Consider the following 25,320-nt stretch of genomic DNA (forward strand, 5'->3'; position numbering starts at 1 on the left):
AATTTGTTTTTATGATTGTTTTTCTGTGTTTCTGTGATTTCTTTTCGTTCTTGTTTCTTCTTTTTGACACTTGGTGTCCTCTTTGACAACATACTTTATTATTCTGGCACCAAATAAAATCCTCTGAAGGAGAGTATACTGAAAACAGATCATCCTTCAGATCCTCATAATCTGTCCATTTCCAAATCCTCAGGAAGAATGCTTCTCCATAATGGAAAATATAAAACACAAGCATTACAAGTTTTATCTTCAGCAGCTCACTGCTACTCCACATTATTCATGGAACCAGTTGTTGCATACACCACTTTTATATTAGTGTTTATTTATTTTATTACTGCTAACAGTTTCCATATTTATACAACATTGTGTGTTTATTGCCACCTCATCAAACACATGTTGTAAAAGCACAGTCGCCCCTGAGGTTTCATTGTGATGACGCCGGCTCCCTTCATAATGGACTTCCTCAGTAGGTGGGCCTGTAAATTAATGACTGTAAAACGACTCATCTCCAATAATGCAAGCAAGCAACCCATTGCAGTGGGAGAGAGATGAGAACCAAATGGAGACATGGTATATCCGCCTCCCTCCCACTCCTTCCTTCGCTGTCACTTCACCACCTTTGCTCATCAATTGCTCCCCACGGGAACCCCCACCTCAAAATAATAAAAAAAAAAGTCTCTCATGTCATTTTGTCTTTTACAATCCACTTCATTTGGAGGCTTACAAATTCTATTAGGATGAACCTGTGTGCATTGCACGGCTGCTGCAGGGGAGCTAGAGGAGGAGGCTGCCTTGGTGGGGGGGGGGGGGGGGGGGGGGGGGACAAGCCCCTAATACTAATAAAGCAGCTCGACTTTGCCTCCCGCCCCGGAAAGATGGGAGGGAGAGGGGGCAGAGTAATTGGAAAATATCTCCCCCTCCTCCCACACACACACACACACACACACACACACACACACACACACACACACCTCATTCCCTTCTCCACTGCAGCCCAGCCACTCTTGCTCCTTCACCATGAAATACACTGCTCCCATTTTTGTTAAAAAATGAGAAAACAACACAATTTGTCTAATTTCCCAAATCCGCCTCTGACTGCAGAGGAGGGGGGGAGGCGACTCCAAGGTTGACAAAAGGACAGGACATACAATATGAGGCTCTCTCATGCAATCTGCAAAGTGGGATTGGGGAAGAAGCTTAAAAGCCCAGGAGTACTTTAATGAAATATCAGTGAGAGCCCAACACAAATCGAATATTAGGTGGAAATGAAGGAACAAGGGAGTTATCACCTTCCTGCTATTGATGATGTAAATTGAAATAAATGAGCGTGTAGTTCATATTTTAGACATGAGCCATGTCCGAGGAATAAGTTATGCACCAGACTCCAGCTTTAAGTTGAAGCCTTCATTATTCATGAATTTGACTTTGTAATAGCAGAAACCCTACAACACTGCCCCTGACCTCAGAGTCCCCCTGAAGAGCCTCCATGACTTTATTATGTCCAAGTTGAAACCACATGTGTCTGTCAGGCCTTGGTCGTATAAGCAGGCTGGAATCATTCTCTTTTAGCTCTAGTGTCTGAACTTGATGTTGAACGTGTCGTCGTCTCATGAATTAGTTACAGTGGCTTCCTCTGCGATTTCAGTCTTGGTCAGGATGGTGACGCCCGCAGTCCCTGGATATAACAGCAAATGTGGTTTCACACAACAGGTCAACTGAGATTTCTGGAATTAGTTGATGAATCAGTAGATACTTGGTACATTTTTGAGACACTTTAAAGGAAAAAGGATTCTGGAATTGAGCTTTTCTCTTCAAATGAAAATTAGATTTGTTTGCGGTGTGAACATATCTGACAAATTGATAGTTTAAGATACACTTTTCCTTGCTGTCATTCAAGGAACCTATCAGCAGCATTTTATTTCGGTTCCACCGTGCACAGGTAAACATAGCAGCAAGTCAGCCTCGTGTGTGTTTCTGTTTCCCATCTTCTGTTTGTATCTTTTCCATGATGTTCTATTTGGAAGTGATTCTGGTTTAGATGACAGATATGTAAAATTGCAGTACTTGTCTGAGCCGAAGGGACAAAAAGAAAAAAATAACTCAACACAAAAAAAAACAGCTGAAGTGCTTCAAGTCATCTACTGAAGTAAAAATACATCAGCAAATGATCTGCACTCAGGGCTGAAACATGCAGGGAAAGGTCATCCCTGGCATTTCAAATGAGGGGGAGATAATAGAGAGACCTTCAGAACGGCTGACATCAAACCCTGGCTTGTGTTTAAAACTGAACAATTCAGACAATTCAGCTGTTGAACCGAGTACATTAAACATCTTGTTCATTCCGAAACTCAGGAGACCTCGTGAGAGCTGACTGGGAGATGTGTGTTTGTTTACTTCTCCAACAGACCTTTTTTTTACAGCAGATATTCAGCAGATATTTCCTATGTGTGACTAATTTGAAAGTGTCCCAGTAAGCTGTGACACTGAGCCAGCATGAACAAAACCAGGACCCTCATGCCCAGGCAGCTAAATAATAACTGATTTGATTATTTACTCCTGTGCTTTTTCTAGAGGTATTAATGCAACCAAACGTACTTACAAGAAAATGACTTGTTCTGCAGAAAACTAGCTGGTTGTAGTTCATTTAAAAGACTTTATATGCAGTAAGGGATTCAGTTAATTAGTTTAACAACATGGGGCCAGACCCCCCTCTAGTGGGTCCGAAGATGCATCTGAGGTTTCATGGGTTGATTAATGTGATCAGAGCTTAGAAAAAACCTATTAACTACACCACGACAGCCACAAACACACAACCATCTACATTTACTCATGCACACAGGAATCCAAATTAAACAAGAGCTTACTCTAACTTACACAAAGATCTCTTCAAAGCGAACCAAACTTAATTAAACATAAACATCAAATATGATCTGTAAATGTGTTGAGGTCAATGTCCTTCCCTCGTTTCTCTGATGGCGAGAGTTGATCTTATCTAGTGCACAAAAACTCAACAGTGATTGATCGTGTGTGCCGCCTGAACAACCATGAGCAAGACAATTTTGACAGGCCCCATATATTAAGGCCAGAGAGGGTTTTTTTCAGTCCATGCTGTCATTATTACAGGTTCAAGCCTCAGCCATATTGATCCTGTATAATCAATCACTCTAATTCTCATTTCTGCTTTACGGGCAGTTTCATCATTCTCCTGAAATCTATCCCCACATTATTCTGTTGTTGCTGTCTTTGCCGCTTCCTTCTTAATATTGACAGCGGCCATACGTTGGCACCGTTCATAATTTAGGTCAGCTTTTGAACACAGGGTCATGTGCCTCAATTCAGCGGTAGCTATGCCACGCACTTGTCACGTATTAACATACAAGTCCTTAATGATGAATATGAAACCTCCCACACGTGTTTGCTAGAGCCACTGGAGAACCCAGTATATCCTTTGATGAATAGCGTCAACAAATTTGCAGAGAGAATATAAGAGGAGAGAACAAAGTGGGACGGCTAGATAGCACCGTATCTAACTCTGTACAGATACAGAGGGGAATATCCAAGTAAGGAGTATTGTTCTGCGCTCACAGTGCAAGTAATAAGGGCTATTAAAGGGCTTGCAGTCAGACTTGTGGGGGGAGGAAAACGAGCTCATTGTTGTATTGGGATTCTCTTTGTTGCTTTGAGTACGCAGCAATTCAGCTTGCATTACGCTCATAGTATCATTACATTCCACTCGAGTGTCCTCCCTGACAAGCGGAGATAATAACGATGAAGATGAACACAAATGAGATAAATGTAAAAGAAAGTAAGAGGCAGGTGTGAGATAATATGGGCATGTCTACAATTCTATTTTGTGAATCGGATTCTCTAATTACCACCATCTGCGGCCTGAGTGAAACGCTGAAGAGGCGATTAAAGACAAATAAGTATTGTAACAGGACACGCACGTTGTATTTCTTTCCAGTGACTGTAGCTGTTTGGAAAGGTTACATTTGGAAGGGACCGACCAGTTTGTTTTGTTCAGAGCTTTGGGAGCTGGAAACCATGACCAATGGCCCTGTTACTCTGTCCACTTATGGACATAATGACCTGCTTAATGCAGCCAAAAACATGTTTGAAATCATATATTTCTCCTGGCGCCGACAAATACCGTTTGTTCCCCTTTTCCCAGAAATCCCCAGATGCAGAGGGCTGTGTGACAATGACTGAAGGTGTGGAGGCAGAGAAAGTTAGGGCGAAGGTGTAATTAAAGCTGATTATGGCAAGGCAGAGGGGAGGGGAGCGCAGCACATTTGTCTTCCCGGCGTAATGAGCGGAGGCCGGGAGAGCAGAATTAGCTGCCTCGCTGTCGTCTCTCCCCCACCATGCCACTTTGTCACAAGGACACTCCTCCTGGAAGACGAGACAGGGTCAAGTGCGTGTGTGTCCCCTGGCATTATTCTTAAAGGCCGCTGGGGTCCCTGGTCCACCGGGCACTGGGAATTGAGGCACTTTAGCTCAGAGCCGCACCACTCAGCCTCTGCATCATTAAACCAGTCTAAAAATACACAGTCCGCCCATGGTCCCCTGTTCTCAGCGGACCAGCTGGTTGCCACCCTGGAACAATCACTGAGTCCTGTTCATGAGAGGTGTGACACCATCATTTTTCACTTTCTCTTTAGGTGTGATCCGTGTTGTGAGGTTACGGCTATACAGTAACACTGTGCCCCTTAGCTTTATTAAGTGCTCTTATCCCTTATCTACTTATTATATGATCGTTATTAAAACCACGACCACCATTCGATTTAACACTGTTGTGTGTCACACTGCTATTAATGCTCATCCCATGAACATAGAAATCAATACATGTTGGTGCAAGACGGAGTGATATCTGCTTCAAGGCATCCACTCGCTCACAATGTATACACTGTGACATGCTGTTTTTAGTATTGTTATCTTATATCAATTAGTCTTGTTTATTTTTCATAAATTGTGTTCTTTATAAAATATCAGGACACAATCGGATTCAAAAGAATCTGAATTGGCTTTATTTGCCAAGTATGTGTACACTGACAAGGGGTTTTACATTGTCAGTGTACTTACATATAAAAAGACACACAGCCAAATAAGTAAAAGATATGGCTTAAAAATACTTGAATTATAGTGGTGGATTGTCCAGATTGTACAGTGCAATAGCAACAGCAATGTCCAGAAGCCAGAGCGGACACCCTCAAACACACACAACCTAAAACCCGATTAATCAAACATGAAAAGTGTTGGTAATTTTCTTTTGATTAAGTAATTAATGTTGTAACGGCTCATCAAAGAAAGTGAGTCACTCAATCAAAGTTAGTACTCGAAGTCCTTTTCATGAACACACACTCAACACACTCTCTGCAGTCACTATTTACTCAAGCTTGTTTTGATTCTCACTCTGCTGTCGGACTGATTTCCCTTTAGCTCCACAGCAAGGTGTGAATGTTTTCCTGGCACATGATGCATGTTATGGATTTTTGATAACTGCACTCTTACGTAAATGTGTCTCCTCTCAAGGGCAGTGCGATATCAATACGATAAAGCGTGCAGCAGACAGTGGTGGAGTACCGCATTAACCTTTCTACTTGGGTAAAAGTAAGGACTTGCTTTTAAATATAGTGAAAGAATAAAAAGTAAAAGTACTTGCTAAGTGTAGCATGTTTCCTAATACAGTCGACTACATCATTAACTGTGTCTACTGTATATTTTGTGACATCATGCTGCTGCAGGAGGCGGGTCTAATGTTACCTCAAATTCATTATTTAAAAATAATTTATTGATTATAACTAGAAATACAGATATTTATGATATGACGTGGAGTAAAAGTGAAAGGTACCTGAATAAATTTCTTAAGTTAAGTAAAGAAACATTCAAGTGTACCTCCGTACATCCGACCACTGGCAGCAGAACTATTACTTTATGGTTTAATTAATTTAATTCTATTTTATTTGTATAGCGCCAAACATACATTATCTCAAGGCACTTTACATATTGAACCCAACAGTTCCCACAATGATCAAGCACTTTGGTGACTGTGGAATGAAAAACTCCCTCATTAGCAGGAACAAACCTCTGGGCAGAACCAGACTGAATCTGGGCAGACATCTGTTTCGACCGGTTGAGCTGAGCGGAGAAAAGATGGGGAAGAGAGAGACCAGGACCACTGTCACATTTAAGCTCTGTCACACTGATTGCTATAATGAAAATGATAAAAAATTATATTTAGAGATGTAATGATGTTATTAATGATAGCAGCACACAATCTATACTAGCATAATAACTTTATGATAATGGGTGAGAGAGAGAGAGAGAGAGAGAGAGAGAGAGAGAGAGAGAGAGAGAGAGAGAGAGAGAGAGAGAGAGAGACTATGGTAGGGAGAAAAAACTAAGTTAGTGACATGTAGTAAAATAAATTGAGGACAGAGAGATGATGGGTGTTCTCCCAGCAGTCACTGAGCAGCTCCTATGTTAAACACTGTTAAATAAATCTCTGTAAGCTGCAGGAACATCTTGTATTCTTATGATTTCTCTACAGTTCCTTAATAAAAGGTGCAGTGTAAGAGTGACAGGTGGGACTGTGGCTCCACAGGTGATCCTCTGACATCAGGGACTGAGAGTGAATGACTCTGTGCAGACAAGCAGACGTTCAGGGTAAATAAAGCTCTGTCTTCTAATGTAGTATAGATATATATATACGCTGTGAGTAACACTGTTTAATTTAGTGTTTTATTAATCAGTCACTGTAAAGCTAAGGCGTCTGTGTTTGTTGAATGGAGAGATGACTTATTTGGCCCCGGGTGTCCCTGAGGACACTAGCTTATCGCTGCTGTCATTAGTCAGTGATTTAGTGACACCTGATTTAGCTCCTATATATACACACACAATATATATATATATAACCTGTGCAGCAGTCATATAAGCTAATAAACGATTTTAGATAATATCAGGCTATCGTGATGACCTGAGGCAACGAGGCTCGTCCTCTTTAGTTAAAATGAATATGAGAGCAGGAGGTAAATCTTCGTTATTAGAATTAACTTTATCCCTTCATATTCACTGTGAGCTTGAGGGAGGCTATGTGAGACCACCAACTACCTGCACGTGTTTTTATACACACAACCATCACTTCATATACTTGTATTTAGAGTTTTGCCATACATTGAATATGAGAGCAGGAGGTTAAGCTTGGTTATTTGCATTAAATGTATAAATTCACTGTTTGCAGTAAAGCTGAATGACCACCAACTACCTCCAAGTACTTTTATACACAATTATTTATTTTTTATACACACAACTGTCACTTCATATACTTGTATTCAGAGTTGTTTTTCTGCCATAAGATGAATGAGAGCAGGAGGTAAAGCTTGGTTATTAGCATTAACTTGATCAATTCACTGGTAGTGTCAGTGGTGAAGATGAATGTATTCTCACGTTGTGACCTCCAACTACCTCCGAGTACTTTCATGATCACATTAACCCTTTTTATATACTGATCACTTCATGTACTTGTATTCAGAGTGTTTTCAGCCATAAACACATCACAAAGAGAATAGGAGCGGGGAGGTTTATCCGGAGGAGAATATGTGTAATATGTGCTATGTGTATAAGGCTATAGAGTCTGAATGAACTGTCTCCGAATACCGAGACGCAGCACTATTTGCGCCGAGGAGGAAGCGTGCAGCGCGTAAAGCGGCACTGCGGCATCGCTCGTATCCCTGCGCCCCGGTCCCCCCCCCCCCCCCCCCCCCCCCCCCCCCCCCCCACACACACACACACACACACCAACCCCCCCCTCCCCCCTCCCCCCTCCCACCCCCCTGTTCTCCGGGATCCTGAAGCTCGGATCTGGGCAGAGGAGGAGCAGGAGGAGAAAAACCCTCTGCTGTGTGTGTTTTTTTTTTACCTTTGCGGGATTTTTATTTCGTCAGCTCCAGACCTGCTTGAGCTTGATCTGTTTTCTGAATAGTGACCGAAGGCCTGCAACTTGTCCGGACGGTCCTCTCCCCACTCGCAAGGGTTTGCATTTCTTGGTTTTGCATGACGTGTCTTGGAGCACAAAAAAAAAAAAAAAAAAAAAAAAAAAAAAGAGAGAGAGAAAGAGGAAACAGGCTTGCTTTGCTTTTGTTGCGTGTGTTGTGGTGGGGAGTGAAGCTTGGGAAGCAGGAGGCAGTGTCAGTCCGCTGCTGCCGCCGCCGCCGCCGCTGCTGGAGCTGCTGTGGGCTGGACTGGATTACAGAGCTGAGATCTCCACTGACAGCACAGGCAGACAGAAAGAGACTGTGAGCGAAGACAAGGGAAAGAGTCTTTCCACACAGCTTCACAGGAGCCAGGGCGAGTACAACTCAGTTTCTCTCTCCAGATGAGCGGCGTTGTGGAAGCGATCCGTGCAGTGCGTGTGTGCCATTAGAGGAGTGCTGGCACGGGGCATCAGGTTCAAGGCATAGGTACTGGAGGGTGGGGGGAGGAAACAACCTTTAGGACGTTTACAGTAGAGCTGGCTTTTCCTCTTTTTTTGGGGGGAACATCTGCATGGAAGGAGTATTTGTCAATGGTTGCTGCATACTTGGATGTGCCTTTGTTATGTGTCCATTTGATTTACCAGCACATGGTTCTGATTGGACACGTTTAAGACATGTGTCACTTCGCATGGTGTGGCAGAGCGTGTGGGGACTGCGTGTCTGCCTCAGAATCCAGATGAGCTCCATTGCACGACAACCTGTGTCCAAGCAGACAATGTAAAGTTGAAGATGGTGGTGTACTGTGTTTTTTTTTTTTTTTTGAGTTTGTGTGGTTGATGCAGACAAGGTGTGATTTATGTTGTGTTGAGGAATGTCCACTTACAGAGAGGCTTTATGAAAGGGCTGCAGTTTGTTCATTCAGTTTTTCCTCCACCCAGAAAGCCCCCCTTTTTTTTTACTGTGATGTAATGGATGACAATTGATATTCTGGACACACGGAGAAGCTATATATGTTTTTAGACTACACTGCCGGAGCGACTTTCCGTGGCTTTAGGCCTACACTGTAAGCCATGCCTGGAGAATGATCCAGAAAAAGACTGCAAGCTGTTGAATGTTGCATCCTAATATAAAGCAGACACATGCCTTCACTGTCAGACGGTAAAAGGCATGGCCCCCTGAGCACCACAGTTAAGGGCAGGACAGCGGTATCACAGGCTCTTGGCATTTGTCATTTTCTTTCTATTCAATGAGAACCGCTTTTAATCTAGAGAGAGAAATAATCTCATTTCAGGTGCATGGTGATATTTGTTGGACGGGAAATTACCTGTTAATTGAAAGGGACTGTCGCGGTTTGTATTAAGTCATTTGGACTGGAATGAATGTTTATCAATGGACGGCTCTAAGTCAGAATAGTTTTATTTCTATAATAGCTTTAAAATCACTTATTATCATCAACTACTGTATGTAGACAAATTGATAGTGGAGGCTGTACCCAATGTATAATCATTTAAACTTAGGTCATTATGGATTTCGAATGTGTGTGTCACTGAATTCAATAGAAGGTTATGCAAATTACTGTAATTACCCATCACATAAGAGCAGCAGCAGAAGTGGGAGAGTAGATTGTGTGACAGCTTACTATTAATACAGCATTTGATTTAAGGAAGGCTTTATTTTGGACTCAAGACCAGTCAGTGTGGTAATGGTCGTGGGCCAAGTGTACTGAATGTTACTGACACTGTCACACTATCACAGGTCAGACACATTCCCTGTACCTATGTTACCTAAAATCAGCTGCGGCCTTGACCAAAATAACAGCAGTGATCATATTGACGTGCTCAAGACAGCAAGTAGCAAAGTGAAAAAAAAATGTCTGCTACGTAATTAATTGAAGGAATGTAATCATTAGAAACACAGTTTAGGTTACAAGCTTGGCAAAAGCTTTAGATGCCAGTAAAAGAGCACTTACAACACATAATCATCCCATCTTGGGGCTTAATGGCCTGGCGGTGTAAGGAAACACAGTATACTCGGCAGATGAGACCTAATAAAACACTCATCTTGCTTTGTGTGGAATGGCAGGAGCCTTCTGTGTAGTTTGCAGTCCCCTTTTGGAAAATGGCCCATTGACTAAATGCACAGTTGAACTTGCTGAGTGAACATGTTGCAAATGCGTGCTCTCTCTCTCCCTCTCCCTCTCCGTCTTTGTCTTGCAGGAGGCCGAGTTTGCTGACCTTGGGTAAGAGGAGCAGGTTCCCGGAGAAGAAAGATGTGGCGTCACCTGCCTCACTCTCCATGGAGGGACGTGTTCATCGAGCAGACATTTGCTTTAACTTGAAAAGCTTTTCCTCTGCCGGAATCGACCACTTGGTGATATCGTGTTTAATAGATCATTTTACACCTCCGTCGTAGGATTTGATGGACTGCCTTTGGGGATCTGTGCTCGGAACCTAGCTTGGTTCAGTGACTCGCTGCAGTTTTGCATTACCTGTAAAAGGCTTTATCTGGTGGATATTACATGGTTACCCTGGATCTAACACACTGATAACATTCGCTTGGATATTGCGGAGCTAGTCTTGTAGGGGTTTTTCACACGAGTGGAGGTCAAGCAGTGCCATCGTTTGGCCCTCGACGAGTTTGATTCTCTGCAAGAGGAGCGTTTGTTTGGAGGTTTCCTATGAAGGACATGGATGGCCCTCGATCTAGTGGCCTACGCAAGAAGAGGAAGTCAAGGTCAGAGCGGGGTCTGGGGAGGAGACCAAATGGGATAAGGAGCAACCATGTTAAGGGTTCGGTCTTTCCCTTCTCCTCCGACTCGGAGCGGGAGGGCGAGCGGAAGCCCAACTCATCCCGCCCTCGACCCCCGCGGAGAAAGCGCAAGGAGTCTACTTCGGATGAAGAGGACATCATCGATGGCTTCTGCATTACCGGGTTCGTGACCCTGGAGGCGCTGGAGGTAAGTGCTGAACCAGAGGGGGTGGCCTTTTCTGTGTATGAGTGTTGCCTTTCGCATGAGGATTCCAGTTGGAAATGACCGAACGCTGTGAAAGATGTATTTATTGTGTGCAGCTTCGTGCCTCTCTGGCTGGGCCGGCCAAGTGTTTTGGCTCCCGCCTGCATACTTGGCTGTTCTGTGAGCTGGAGTTCAACAGATGTAGCTTTAAATGTGGTACTGCGGCCAGAGATTACTATCTGTGTCAGTGAGAGACTGTTGTTGTTGTTGTGTGCACTGCTCTGGATTTGTTTCCACAAGAGTTTTTCAGCAAAGCTTTAGACCAGATGAGAGATGTTCAGCTGCGGCTGCAGTGGCTGTTGTGTCTTTTGTACGCTCAGGAGTAGGAGTGAAAAAGCAATTTGATCCATGTTACACCAGTTTATTCAGAGTGGGAGTAATTTATTGCACACTGGCTATCCATTTTCCTTGGAATGCAAAGCGGGCACAGGCTGCTTTCCAACTATATGGTTCTGAATTATGACTTACATGAGCATAAGCATTTTTTCACACACAGACCAACTGCTTCATTTCTCGATGATAATAATTTACAGGGGGCGACAGAGGAAAATCTAAGTAAAACAGCTTCAGGCCATTTTTTCTTGATTTGTTGTTTTAATGATGTGATGGTGCAGATAACACCTCCCTCCAAAATCTCCTCTAGGATTAGATAAGATAAGATTCATATTATTTCAGTGACCCCTGCACCTTGTATGGAAGCGTCTATTATGTTTCCCCACTCATTAGTCTAAATGTTTCTTTTCATTTTATAGCTCTCTCTGTCAGCTTTAGCAATTCATACATTTTACAGGAAACATTACTTGTTCATCGCTGTTTGTTTTGCATGACATATTCCAGCATAAATTTTACAGCTTGTTTATTTTAGCATAGACTTTGCTCTAATCGTGTTTGAGGGTTATGTGAAAATGGTTTCACAAGGTCAGAGTGGGAGATGTCCTGGGATAAAAGAGTGTGACTTGCACTTTCTGATTTATGCGGCGTGATACCAATCTCTTGTTTCACTGCTGTGACCCATCTCAAGGATACGCACAGTAGCACTTGTTCTCACTGTATCCCTTTGTTTGTCAGATCAATGCTTTTCACAGCTCAAGAGTGTCTTACCCTCGTGTTCTTTTTTATTTCTATTCAGAATGACTCTATTCGGTGATGGACTCTTCTTGTGGCTGCATATCATTTCATTTCCCTCCTTGTTTTCTTTGACCTTATCTCCGTTCTTACCAGTGTTGTTATCAGCCTGTTAAAGCAGTACTATACTGTCTATTGCTGCTAGATGCCCGTTTTTCAAGTTAAATTCTGATACCGATCGGTCAATATTTATATATTTTTACACCAACACACTCACGTGTGTATATATATGTATTAGATAATTGTATTGCAAAGGGAAAATTATGGGGTCACTGTTTATTAGTTTTCCTGCAAGTTTTAAAAATTGTTCATATTGGACATAACAAACCCTTTTTCATACCTGGCGTTAACGTGTGTCTTGGTGATCTGAGTACGTGTGTAACGGACACATTGAGATCTGATCCTTCAGACTACATTCGCAGGTGGTCTGGGCCACGTTCAGCCACATTTCTTTAGCTGTGAGAAGTTAGTCCTGAGCCACATTGACCATCAACTCAAATGATATCCTCTGCATTAAAGTATGTGCTCATTTTTACTCAGTTAAAGGGGACATAGCATGCCCATTTTACCACAAGTTGATATGGTTCCTTGGGGTCTTAATGAAATGTCTGTAACATACTTTGGTCAAAATACCACAAGGATCATATAAAACAGCTCCTTTTTACCCTGTATAAAACAGCCCTCCACAGAGTGACCTGTTTTGAGTGCCTGTTCCTTTAAATGCTAATGAGCCAGCTCCCCCCTCCCCCCTCTCCCCCCATGATTTTAAACGATATAAATTACATATTTTATATGATATAAATTATCAAATATGCATCCCATATTTTGTATTCCCCTTCTGTTGTCCTGGAGTTTTAATTTTCCCAATCACATAATTAAATGTCCCCCTCTGCCCATCCACTACAAGCACACAAGCAGACAGACAGAGAGAGAAAGAGAGGGGTGGGGGGGGGGGGGCTATGAAGACCATCATTTACCCCCGAACCCCGACATTCAACGGGTACAACAAGCGGAGAAAGGAGAATCGCGGGCTGACCTTATATATACAGTCTATGGGGCTGACCAGCGGAGAAATGCTCGTCCCGTGTGAACAGCCAGGCGGCTGCGCGCTTGAGAACGGCGCTGCGCTGCCTCGCAGGACATTTCAAAAGGCCTCAGTGATATCTCATCAGTACTTCAAACAAGTTGGTTGTTGTAGTTTGTGGAGGACAGACAGTACCAGTCTGTTTAGATTTTTTTCCCAACAATTTCTGGTAGACTAAGCACAGGAAGTGCATTACAGCCTCCTGATGGTAGAAAAACATCAGCAATGTAATTGGTCTTTACAGACATTAATGATGTATGCGTTTGTAGCAGGGAAGTAAGATCTGATCACAAGTGGTCTCTCGAGACGTATGTGGAGATGCATTCTAATGTCTTGTGTCAACTGAAGTACTTTGAGGTATCCACTTGGGATCATATCACCCACTCAGATGATTGGCAGCTATGAATATATGTATGTAATGGCAGGTATAAACGTAGGCCATATACACTTATGCTGATATCTGTAATATACTACTACTGGTCGATAAAATTGCACTACTGATAACTCCGATTCCCAGAAAATGTGTCAGTACTAGAATTAGGATGGCCCATAATCAAAAGACTGGGCAATGAAACAATTTCAGTAATTATCCCTAATAATAATTTCATAACAATATATCTGTGGGTCACCCCTCATCTGCACAATCACCCTAATAGACTGCAGCAACAGGCTCATGTAGCTGACATGTCTCAGGCCAAATCCTGAACCTAAACGTGAGTGACAATGTGGAGAGTCAAACATCTGCACATAACAAAAACTATAGCTAAGGGAGGTCACACAAAATTTGAGATTTTGAAAGGCTTTGTATTTTCAAAACTGGAATAAAAGCATAACATTGTCCATTGCAAGATATGCAGGATATCTGTGCTGACAAAGAGGGAAACACAGCAAACGTTTTCCTCCATTTGAAAATGTACCATCCCACTGAGTATACAGAAATCCAAAGTCTATGTTCGTAAGCTGCAGCACTAGAACTTGTAAACACCCCCCCCCCCCCCCCCACCCCCCCCCCCCCCCCCCCCACCCCTTGGTAGTTACACAGTCAAACCTCAGCAGCAGTTACTTGTGTCTTTTTTAGTCATTACTTCATATAAGAGCTCTTATTTTTATAGTGAAAGACATGATACCAGTTAAAATTGAGTAGAAAAATGTGTTTCAACAGGCAAATGAAAGTGATTCACTCCAGGTATAAAATCCCCAGACAATAACAGTGCTGCTGCAGATATAGGCATAATTAAATGTAGAAGGAGCAGCTTTACACACTTTCCACCCCTCCTGTCATATCTCTGCAGAGCCTTCCATGAGCCCAGTAAGTGTAAACATCCCAGCGTGTTGGTGGTGGAGAGTATCAAGCTGTTAAGAACCATAAGTAACCTTATGATTCACTTAGGATTCATTCTCAAACTGAATTATTACCCCTTGAAGGCGCCCCGTGGAGTTAATTTATAAACAAACAAGTCATGTTCACATTCAATGTTACTCTGCAAAATGGTGCGCATCCTTGTGGTTTAACAAACACAAGGAACAGTCTGGTAAACTGTGTAAATTGGGATAATGGGCATATCCTGGCCAGTCATGTTAAATCACATTACAAATGCTGCTTTAGAAGGCGTGGTTGTACCAGATATGCATTTCAGTGTATATTAGTACACATTATCTTGACATTTTATTACATTTTACTGCATTCAAGTAAAGTGAAAAACAGACCAATAAATCAAATTACATTGCAGAATCAAATTAGATTAATATCAAATCACCAGTGATTTAGAAAGTAAAGCTTTATGGTGACTATTGTCTATGGAGTAATGAAAACAGAGTTCAAGTAAAGGCAGGAGGAAAAACAAATTAGACTTGAGTTTGTGTGTCAGTGTAAGTATGCACACCGACCTGACATTTGTTTTTGTGAGAATGTGAATGGCCTATTAATACATCATATTAACACATCATCATCACCGGGAGATGAAAGGTGTTGGCAATATTGATTTACAGTAGCTTACATCTTTCAGTTCTTTGGGAGCTTTAAATTAAAGTTTGTTGCACAGATGTGATGACACTGTTAAAAACACGAGGTGTGTAATTATCAATATTTCTGTTTACACAGTCTCCAAATATAAGATCTGGCCTATTGCCCGGATTGTTGTTTAGTCCAGTGCCCTGCATTTCAATACATATTTTAACATTTTGTTCAATCTGATTGGCTTATTGATTCTTAATTCTTTCATATCCCTTATCAAATCTTAGTAGTAATTTGTGTGCTTTGGAGTGAAGACATATGTTAGTTAAACAATGTATTGTATTTCCATCTTTGCTTCTTTTTTGGGTATTTTTGTTACATAAAATAAAGAATCTAGGTTCTTCTAATAACATAATAAACCAATTGTGCTTTATAAAGCACATTAGCAGACAGTCATCACCCTTAACACTAACTTAACCTTTCTAAACCCGATAACCTGAGATTCTACAGTTCCGAAGGCTTTCACCACGTCCAGTGTTCATCATTGGTCTGTGACACTCAGTCACAGAATCTAAAGTATAAACAAGACAGTGAAAATAATAAATGAATAAAATAATATTCATTATAATATGAATACACAATGCACTTACAGAATACAGTGCAACAAAGTTATCAGAAATAAACTTGCCTCAGTGCAGGGAAATGACACCAGTGAATGCTAAATGTTAAATCAGGTTTAAGTGGATCAAACATCAGGATCAGTCTTTTAAACTTACTCCTGCAATGAGAATGAGACCATAACTACCTCTGCAGTCACTTTTATTATAGCTGTTCAAAGGCCAGTGATGGAACACATGTTTTATTTGAATGTGATAACATTGTGACTGAGGTTGAATTGGGGAGTTTCTTTAACAGATACAAATCTGTAAAGTTGAAATGAACTCAAAGATTGTCTTGTTCTTTGCTTCCCTCTAATGACTCAGGATATTGAATTGCATTTTTAAACAGATAAGTAATGTATCAGAAAGACTTCAAAATTACATCAGTCAGATTTCTAATTATTTTAAGGGAGATACTTTTCTTCTTTTTAATCGTCAATTATGAACAGACTTGTTTTTCTTCCATTACACTGCATCCGTAGCTTAAATCATTTGATCTGTGTTTATTCAGCATTGACAATATCACTTCAGTTTCCTCACTCTTGTGTGCGCTGTTGTAATTTTCTCTTGCTTCATTCATTCTAATAAGTTTGTGTCCAATGCTTCAACATTTCTTTGCAATTATGTGATATTCATTTATTAGTTTCAACCACACCATGTTTGAAGATATGTAGATGTAACTGTGCACAAGCGTACCACTGCACCATTGGCTGAGTCTTTTTCTGTCTGGGTATAAAGTTAAATTCTGATGAGGTCAGAACCCTGGAGGTATAGTGCTAGTGCTCTCCATCTGTCACCACAGTGCGGGAGCAACACTGCTCCCAGGCATGCTTTTCATGTGCATCCTGATATCTTAGCATTTCTCTTCTGCAGGCGCGGGGCTGAAGCCTCCGTGATGAGGCTCTTGAGATAGTTGCTTTCGGTAGATATTGCACAACTGGGCTTTGTGATGTGGATCATTTCATATTATGCTATTGTGTATTTCATTGTTCAAACCACACTCTTACTCTTACTCCTGCTGTTGGTGTAAAAATTCTCCAAATGAATGGTTTCGTTCAGAGCTTGGCTATTGAGCCAGGGTTCGTTTATTGGGGGAGGGGATCCACAATCTTCTGTTATTATCCATCTAGCTTAGTAAACTAAACTTCAACCTCAGGAGAGATCACGCAGGTGTAATGTGTAAAATATACAGCTAATACTTCCTAACTTTGAATAGAATAATTATTTTAAATATATATTTATATAAAAGTGTGATATATAAAATACATAAAATTATCAGAAACCAGAAATGAAAGCACAATTGGCTACATCTGCAGAGATTGCAGCAGAGTATCATCCTCCATCTTCCTGTATCACGATATGAGAATTTTGGATCACTGTACAGATTTCCGTTTCAGAATCGTTACTTGCCTGCTAGCTGCTGCAATATTTTCCATCATGTGGACGACGCTTTGCATTCCTCCTCATGGCGTGAACAATCAAACCTGGAGGAGAGTGAGCATGACACAGAAGGTGGTACTTCCAACCAACCAACCAAGACAGGACAAGGGGCTCCTGTTGTTCAGGAGTAGCAGATTTAATGTGTTGAAACAGAGCAGATGGTTATTATTTACGAGCTTATTTAGTGTAATAACCACTGACCCTTAGTTCACTGTTGTTTCTCTTTAATGTCAGACATATTGAGTATTCAGTCACTGCACAGAGATTAAAGTACACGGCAGCAGTTTTGTTGTCTTTTTGCAGGAGGTGGTTTGGAGTCAGATTTGTCTTTTTATTGAGAGGTCTGAGAAGCAACTGTTACAGCACCTGATGAAATCACTAAATTATTGAGAAGATTCTCCTCTAAAACCTTGTGCTGTGTTTTACCCATTTTACTCACTTTACTCCGAGGGCTGTATCTTTGCACCACTCACACACACACAGACAACATGTGAGCCGGATCAAGCTTCTGTCTAATCACACACTGTGCTTTTCCAGCCTTCCTTTTACCGAGGTTTAACGACAAGTCATGTTTTTTCAACTGCGATAACAACATCTCATCTTCTTGCTCAGCGGGTTAACAGCAGTCTATTACATGATTGACTGCCCGTGTTAATACGATGAACAGCACAAAAGCGCTACTGTGTAAATTAGTACATTTGCAGTGTCTATTTGACTCTGATTTCACATTTTAAAGGTCTTGGAAAGACTTCTTAATTTACAATGCCCCACAGAGTTCCTGCAGGTTTTGTTGTTCCCTCTAAATAATTCCCCCACCCTAACTGCGTTTGTTACACACCATAAAAAACAGAAGACAATACATTCACCTCACAGTGTACAGAATGGAATTGGGAACATAGCTGCATAACACCGCATATGGGTAACACTGGGAGAGTAGCCTAGTGTTTGGATGGACAAGCAGAGCGGACTCCAGCAGCTTGCAGCCTGCAGTGTAAAGTGATGCTTTTTCATCACTTAGTAAACAATTGAAACCAACGAACTTTTAATATTTAAATCTTATTTTAGATGTTTTTGATTCTTGCAAATGCTCAGTGATGTGTTTGGGTGTCTGTAGTTTGGATTTACTCCCTAATATATTTTTCATTATTACCATGATGTGATTGGCTGTAGTTCAGTTCGCTGTGTAAGTTATGTTTTGCCATTTTGTCATTTGGTGACTCTGTTGTTCAACTGCTTGTTTACTCGGTTGGTCTTTGCTTGGTGTCTCGGGATGTTCGTTGATTTCACATATACTATAAGTGATGATATACATTTGGCTATATAGCTTTTACCTTTGGAAGCTGTCCATTTGTCTGTATTTTGATTAAATTATTGCCTAGATTTTACACGTTTGTGATGCAATGTTTTTATTTAAGCGAGAGATGTAGTTACTAAGATGAGCAGTTTCTCCTTGAGCAGTGTCCAGTGAAATTCCTTTTTTTTTTTTTTGCAGTGTACAGCGTCTTGAGGGTAAAAAAGAACAAGCATGTGCTAAACCAGTTTTGGGCTCTTGTAATGCTTATTACATCAGGTTGTGCAGCAGCAGTGGATTTGTCACATCATGGCTAACTGCACCAAACAGCAGACCTCCCACTGCTGGCCAGCACAGAGCAGGCGGATAGTCAATCGATTACAATCAGCTTTAAAACCTTTCACTTCGGGCTTCACATCACACTGGCAAAAAGTCCATGAGAGGGATATGTATAAACCATGTGTCCGCTGGAGGAGAAATGTTTTCATAAGAGCTGTAAAAATCCAGCCTGTGCTTCTCCTGCCCTTTACATTTACTTTCAGCACCACTGACGCACCACCAGGACCTTGTTGGTTCCAATTAAGTGCCAGTTTCTATTTATGATTTCTGCTGCTCCCATCGGTTATTTAATTTAAGGCACCAGCTTCACACCCATCTGTCACACCCACACTGGCTGCAGAGATGTGACATAATGAAACTGGGCCACGGTGGAGCATCGTGGCTCATGGATTTAGTTGAGTCAGAGCACGTGGGTGGAAGGTGGAGGTGGTACAGAGTAAGTAGTTCAAAAGAACTATTATAGGTTCATTGCTGAGTTGCCAGACCTTCGAATAACAAATAGTGGCTAACTAATTAATGGCTATTGACATTTAAAGTGGAGCTAGAGTTACAGGACAGGTCTCAGCCTTAGCTGACAGGATCAACTGTGCTAATTAAGTCAACAAAGGATGTTCCTCTCATACGGCCAAATGAGGACAATGGATTGCAGTTCAACACATGGCATTTTTCTCTCGCATGCTGCTCGTGGGAGGATGCTGTCGCCTTTCCAGCATTTAAAAAAAACAATTGATTTTCTTCGGCACAGCCCTCAGAGGTCTGCCTGAAAGAGGAATTCTAAGTGCAGGCAGAGAAGAACACATTGATTGGTGCTTGATTGTAGGAAAGAGGCTAATGTGAAATCAAACATATTGACAGCTTGTTTCCAAAAGAATGTAATAAAGTGGCATTTCAAACAGATAAGACTCATAAGGATCAAGCCAGGTTTTCTGAAAGCTTTGTTCCTGAGAGAGCGCAGGTTGATGAACAAGGATGTCTTCCCCTTGTGCCAAGTTTCCTTGATGGATATTCTTGTTTACCAGTTTTTTAAGCCTTATCAACGAATTTTCCACCCTCCACACATGTATCTATTCCAGTCTGGCAGATATTAATTTGGCTGCATTTTGGAAGTGTCAGAGTGATGCATTGTGTGTTTTTATATGACAGCCCAGTGACTGACACATTAATGAAGTAAGCTGTCTCTGGGTGTTTTGGGGGGTAAAGGTTTTCTGGATAGTGGATTCTAACAACATCCTCTGTGTGCGAGCGGCTATTTGAGCTGTGGAGCTCTTTATTGGGATTTGAACTAAGCCAGGAATCTGTTTAAAACCTCATTGAACTTCCACCAGTGTTCATTCAGTATCTTAGTCTCATTGACAACTCAAGCACCTATTTAACAAGCACTGACACTGAGCAATTATGCCAGAGATGCAGAATAATTTGTTAAACTTTGTCTGCTGTTATCTCTCGCTGCAGATTTATGACTTTCATGCCTCAATACTTTAAAAACCTTTCCATCTGTCCTGGGTGACTCCACTGTAACTCCCAGAAAATCCAGGTGTAAATCCACCTTTAACATCGGACAACAGTCCACAGGTTAATTTAGGAGTTTAACACAGGAATTAATATTCACGTTGAATGTTTCATCTGAAGAAGACAAATTAAGTAAGATAGTTTATTTGGGAAATAAGAAGTCAAATGTCAACATGATATCGTAAACAGAGTTTATTTTTCCAAATGTCACCCATATCACATTGTATCTGGATCCAACTTGCATGTGAAATGCGCAGCACAAGCGCTCTGATTGATGTCCTGATGTGAGGTTGATAAGTGCTCGACTCACTTGCTGGAGCGGAAACTGAAACTGACACTGACACATTTGTATGAACTCAGGCAAAACAAATGGCACGGCAGCAGAGAACATGTTCTACAAGCAGCATCAGTGTTTGGAGCTGGCGCACAGGTGGAAGGAATGGGACTCTGGGATGTTGGAGCAGGGCGGATCAGTTTGTACAAACTCATCCAAACTCTACACGGACGCTTATCGTACAACGCTCTCTGTTGCTGTATCCAAGCTTGTGAGGCTGCAGAGATCTGTGTTGCATTGTGGGATGTGTTGAGAGTCTAGAATATGTTTTTATAATATTGAATTAAAAAAAAGCCTGACCCTAAGGTTGTGCATATATTTTTGTTGAATTTTTAAAATCTCAAGAATGCTACATAATAATGCTGTTCCCATCTTAACACACAGTTTCTATTTAGTGTTTGTATTTCCAACGGGATGCTTCAGTGAACATTTCCCCCCCGACATGATCACCAGTGTTACCGATTGCACCGGACATTTTACAAGTAAAGTGTCGGCTCAGTATCTGCAGAGCGTTTACTTTGATCTTTATCAGCCTCACTCTTGTGTAGCGGCCTTGAAGCTGTGTGTAAATGAAAAGTGTCACGTCCAGATGCTGCCACCGTCATCAAACAAAGTGGGATTGCTCCATTAATGTTATCAGGTTCCCTTTTGGCATCAGAAGTACTACCACATGCCCAGCCCCACTCCAGTATTTTACAAATTGGAGTTTTATTATTTGATGAATGTTGCCACTGATTTTGAAAAATAAATCAAATGTTTTTTTATGTATGTAAGAACAATGAAATAAAGGGCGGGGCCGGTGGGCAAGTTCTGTAATCGTGTTTGATTGATCCCCGTATAAAACCAGCAACACTGACGACTGATATGAACATGAACGAGCAGTTAAATGGACAATGTTTGGTTTGTTCTTCAACAGACAAAGTGGCCGGGGTCAGAAAGGAGGAATGCATTTGTTTACATTGCAAAGACTGAGTGCTGTTGTGGCTGAGATTTATGAATGTCAACCGATTTACACACACACGTCTTCCATCAGCTTTTGACTTCATTAACGGCTGATCTGTGGCTAATGGTACACAGAGAGTGGCTGAAGAACATTGGATTAACGGTTCCACCTCCTTAAGATCTAACATCCTCCCCGACACTTGTTAACGCAGCATTCAGCTCTGAAACCACATCACTGTGTAGCTTTATCCAACTTTTAGCGCAGAGGCAAATCACATCCCCAACCTTAATATAATTGACTTAGCTCAGTTGAGAAAAATAAATGTCCCTGTTCTGCGTGCAGCTTCCTTGCTGAGCCCAGGCCATTTTCTTTTCCATTTCAAGCTCGTCTTTATTCTGTCAGGTTCCAGTGACAGATGTGAAGGGAGAAAAGATAAATGTTTGTAGTGGCTGATTGTAAAATGTCATCTCTGAAGTAGAGCCGTGGCCGTAGTCCCTCTCTCTCTTGTGTGTAATGGCCCCCATGATGATGCATTTTTTTCGACTTGAGAGGAAGCCCTTTTCATGCTTAACAGCACAGTGCATACTAATGGAATGCAGTTCGGAAAGCGTTAATGTGTGTGAGTGTGTGTCTTTGCAGCACAGGGCCTGTGGACTTGCAGACAGAGCCCTGTTGAGATCTCTACCTGCAGCTTTGAACCTTTGATCCCCCCCCCCTCTCTCTGATCCTTCTTTCAAACCGAGCCAGCCCGCCACTGCTTCCATTTCCATCTGCTTCCATTCCTGCACTCTCAGATAAGCTCTGCTCAGAAAATACACGGCTTCCCTTCTTTTTTTAAATAATTGTTTACACTAACCTGGATTCAAAACTATAATCCATAACCACATGCTTTTTTCCCCCAATATTTAGAAAATTGGTATAAATCACAGCAGCTAACACAGACTGTTTTTTTTTCTTGCTCACAGCACTTATCCCCATGCGTGGCTCTGTAGCACAGGATGCCGTCACATTTTTCCAGGTCAAATGATATTGAAATACTGATTAATGGCCTCATGGCTGTGTCTCAGTATGAAGTCACCCCCCCCCCTGCCCTCGCCTGTGGAACTAACTGCTTTAGATGCTCAGTGGGTGGGTTTATATGGACTGAAATGGCTTAAGCTGAGAGTTGGATCCATTTGATCCAAAGATTCAGATAGCCGTGTCATGTCCACTTTCAGCATCCACTGTGAAAATCGTTGTAGGCTAATTATTTAGTTTGATCCCTATTGAAGCAGACAGAAACGTTGTTGTTTGGAGGTGGCATTAGATAGTTTGCCCAGTGGAAGTCTAGGAAAACAACTTACATACAGCAACTACAACCTGTTTAATATGGTGTTAGCTGTTTCCTCTGCGGTTCCCAACCTGTTTGGTCTCTCGTGCCCTCACATCCCTGTCATATGTACTCAGCACCCCTTCGACACCTCCTATCATGTGACAACTGTCTTCACTACCCTGTGCGCCATATGTCTGGTACAGCTAGCTACATTTGAACTATTTCACTTTTCATTATTTTGGTTGCTTATTTTGATATTCCAGTCACACTGTGGTCTGTAACGTTTTTATCTTCCACACAGACAGTCAGACCTCATAGTTTCAGCTGGAGTTGGAGCATGCAATGCAGTTTTCTCTCTCTCTCTCTCTCTCTTGCCAGAACTTATCTTTCCCTCTTTAGTCTGTGTACCTGTCACTCAGAATCTGCCCCCCCCCGCCCCCCTTCCCGCTTGCTACTTTATTTTTCACTCACTCTCAGTTACAAAATGTAGTGTATGAAATTGAATATGTGTTGTGTAATGTCTAAATTCCCCTTGTCAGGAATCATTGTTTTCCGCAAAGTTGGTTCTTTCATAAAACAATTGACACTTGAAAGGATTCCATAGTAAATACTTGGATATATTTTGAAAATATCAATTTGAAAAAAAATATGTAGATGTCCATTACAAGTCTATAAGATCCATATTCCTGTAAGGATATTAGGTATTAGGTAGGAAAGAGGTGATTTGATCTAAAGGGATATTCAATGCACTGATGTAGAAATACATGTTCAGTCCTACAACAGCTTCAGTTACTGCTGGTAATAACTAGTTTTAATGTTTACATGGCTGGAATATTAAGCATGAAAGTCCGGGCTCAGGAGGAAGACGTGAGGATGACAGTAATACTGTATTTGAAAGATGAATCCTGTGACAAATACCTCTTACTGGAAATTACGGACTGGGTTTGGTGGGATAGTGCAGGGCTGTCTGGAGCTGTGTGTTCATGCTGTGTATGTGAGTGGGGAAATTCTTTTAGCTAATGGTTCAGGCCTGCCATCCATCACCTTGTTACTCGGCATATGTGATTGTTGCTATTTATGTCATCACTAAGGACGAATCCATAAATGCTGCCAGAGTGAATAATACATTAACATTTCGTTTTTATTACCCTGACTATTCTTTTAATTGATGCCTGGAGACAAAGCAAAGTGTGTGTTTGTGTGTGTGTGTGTGTTGTAAACATTTTCAAGAATTAGATTCAACCTCTGCCAGTATTCTAGCAAGATATATTTTTCACATTTGCCAAACGTGTACAGTTTTTAACAGAAAGAGGCTCTCAGTCTCATTTTGTAAGTAAAGCGTTTGGACAATGAAGTGTGCCAAGTGTGTACAGCAAACTTTGTTAACTTATATATTCTGTTAAGTATAGGCACTGATTATCTCCATCATCCAAATCAACTTTAAACTGTTGGATGTTAGTAATTAATCAATTATAATTATTTTTAATTGAATTGATACAAATAATTAAAGAAGAACATGAGGATATTATTTGGTAGTGTTGCATATGTCTGTAAAATGTAATAGATTTACAGGTGCGTGTGTGTGCGTGTGTGCGTGTGTGCGTGCACTGATCATTAGGATTTGCGGCTGTAGTTGGTGTTACTGGTGTAAGATAGTGTTCAGGATGATGCCACAGTCAGACCACAGTAATTAATTGGAAACACTGTACCCTTTTTCAAGTGTACGTCAAGAGTCTTGGCAGTAAGTAAACACTCGAATCCTCTGTTGTTCAAACAGGGATCGTGTGTTGCTGCGGAGCCGCTTCTGCCAGCCCTGTAGCCCTATGCTTTTATTCTCCTGCTAGTGTAGTAGTGTCAGCCTCCGCAGATCCAGCTAACCTCTGATCAAACAGGCTGAGGAGCTGTGTTTTAGCTGTGGAGAGCACTGCTTGTCCTGAACATTATCATAGCAGCATTATCATAGCAGCAGTGCTAAAAAAAGATAGATATGTGAACTTTCTAAGCCACAGTCCTTGGTCTTTGGGCATAGATCTAGATCTACCAGTGGAAGTGAAATATTTAAATATATCCTTTGCTGGTATACATAAAGGGAGTCGATTGTTCTCTCCACAGTGACCAAGTGCTTGCTCCTGGTGGGAACTGTTGGGTTTCTCTGTAATATTGTGAGGTCTCGACCTCACTATGTAAAGTACCTTGAGATAGTGTATGCTGTGATTTGGCGCTATACAAATAAAATTGAATAGTTGGCTCATCTGTATTCAAGAAACATCTGTCTCACCTGAACAGCTGTTTACAGCAGCTGGGCGACTCAATGTTACACTGAACAAACAGAGCAAACATTTTT

At 41.5% G+C, this 25,320-nt stretch overlaps 1 protein-coding gene across 7 annotated transcripts in view; it reads left to right on the forward strand.

Annotated features, from left to right (window-relative positions):
• Positions 1-7,858: 7,858 nt before the first annotated feature.
• Positions 7,859-25,320, forward strand: part of auts2a (activator of transcription and developmental regulator AUTS2 a) — a 297,717-nt gene continuing 280,255 nt past the window's right edge. For 4 of the 7 annotated variants that reach the window (XM_034605859.1, XM_034605863.1, XM_034605865.1 and 1 more), the window contains exons 1-2: positions 8,058-8,459; positions 10,190-10,929. In XM_034605859.1, coding sequence (XP_034461750.1) covers positions 10,651-10,929 — 279 coding nt within the window. In that variant the 5' untranslated portion in view covers positions 8,058-8,459; positions 10,190-10,650. Of the gene's footprint in view, positions 8,032-8,056; positions 8,460-9,368; positions 10,930-25,320 lie in introns of those variants that run through there. The other 3 variants (XM_034605861.1, XM_034605864.1, XM_034605860.1) reach the window with 3 other exon arrangements.

The sequence above is a fragment of the Hippoglossus hippoglossus genome, chromosome 14 (genome assembly GCF_009819705.1).
Source record: "Hippoglossus hippoglossus isolate fHipHip1 chromosome 14, fHipHip1.pri, whole genome shotgun sequence".
Taxonomy (NCBI): Eukaryota; Metazoa; Chordata; class Actinopteri; order Pleuronectiformes; family Pleuronectidae; genus Hippoglossus; species Hippoglossus hippoglossus.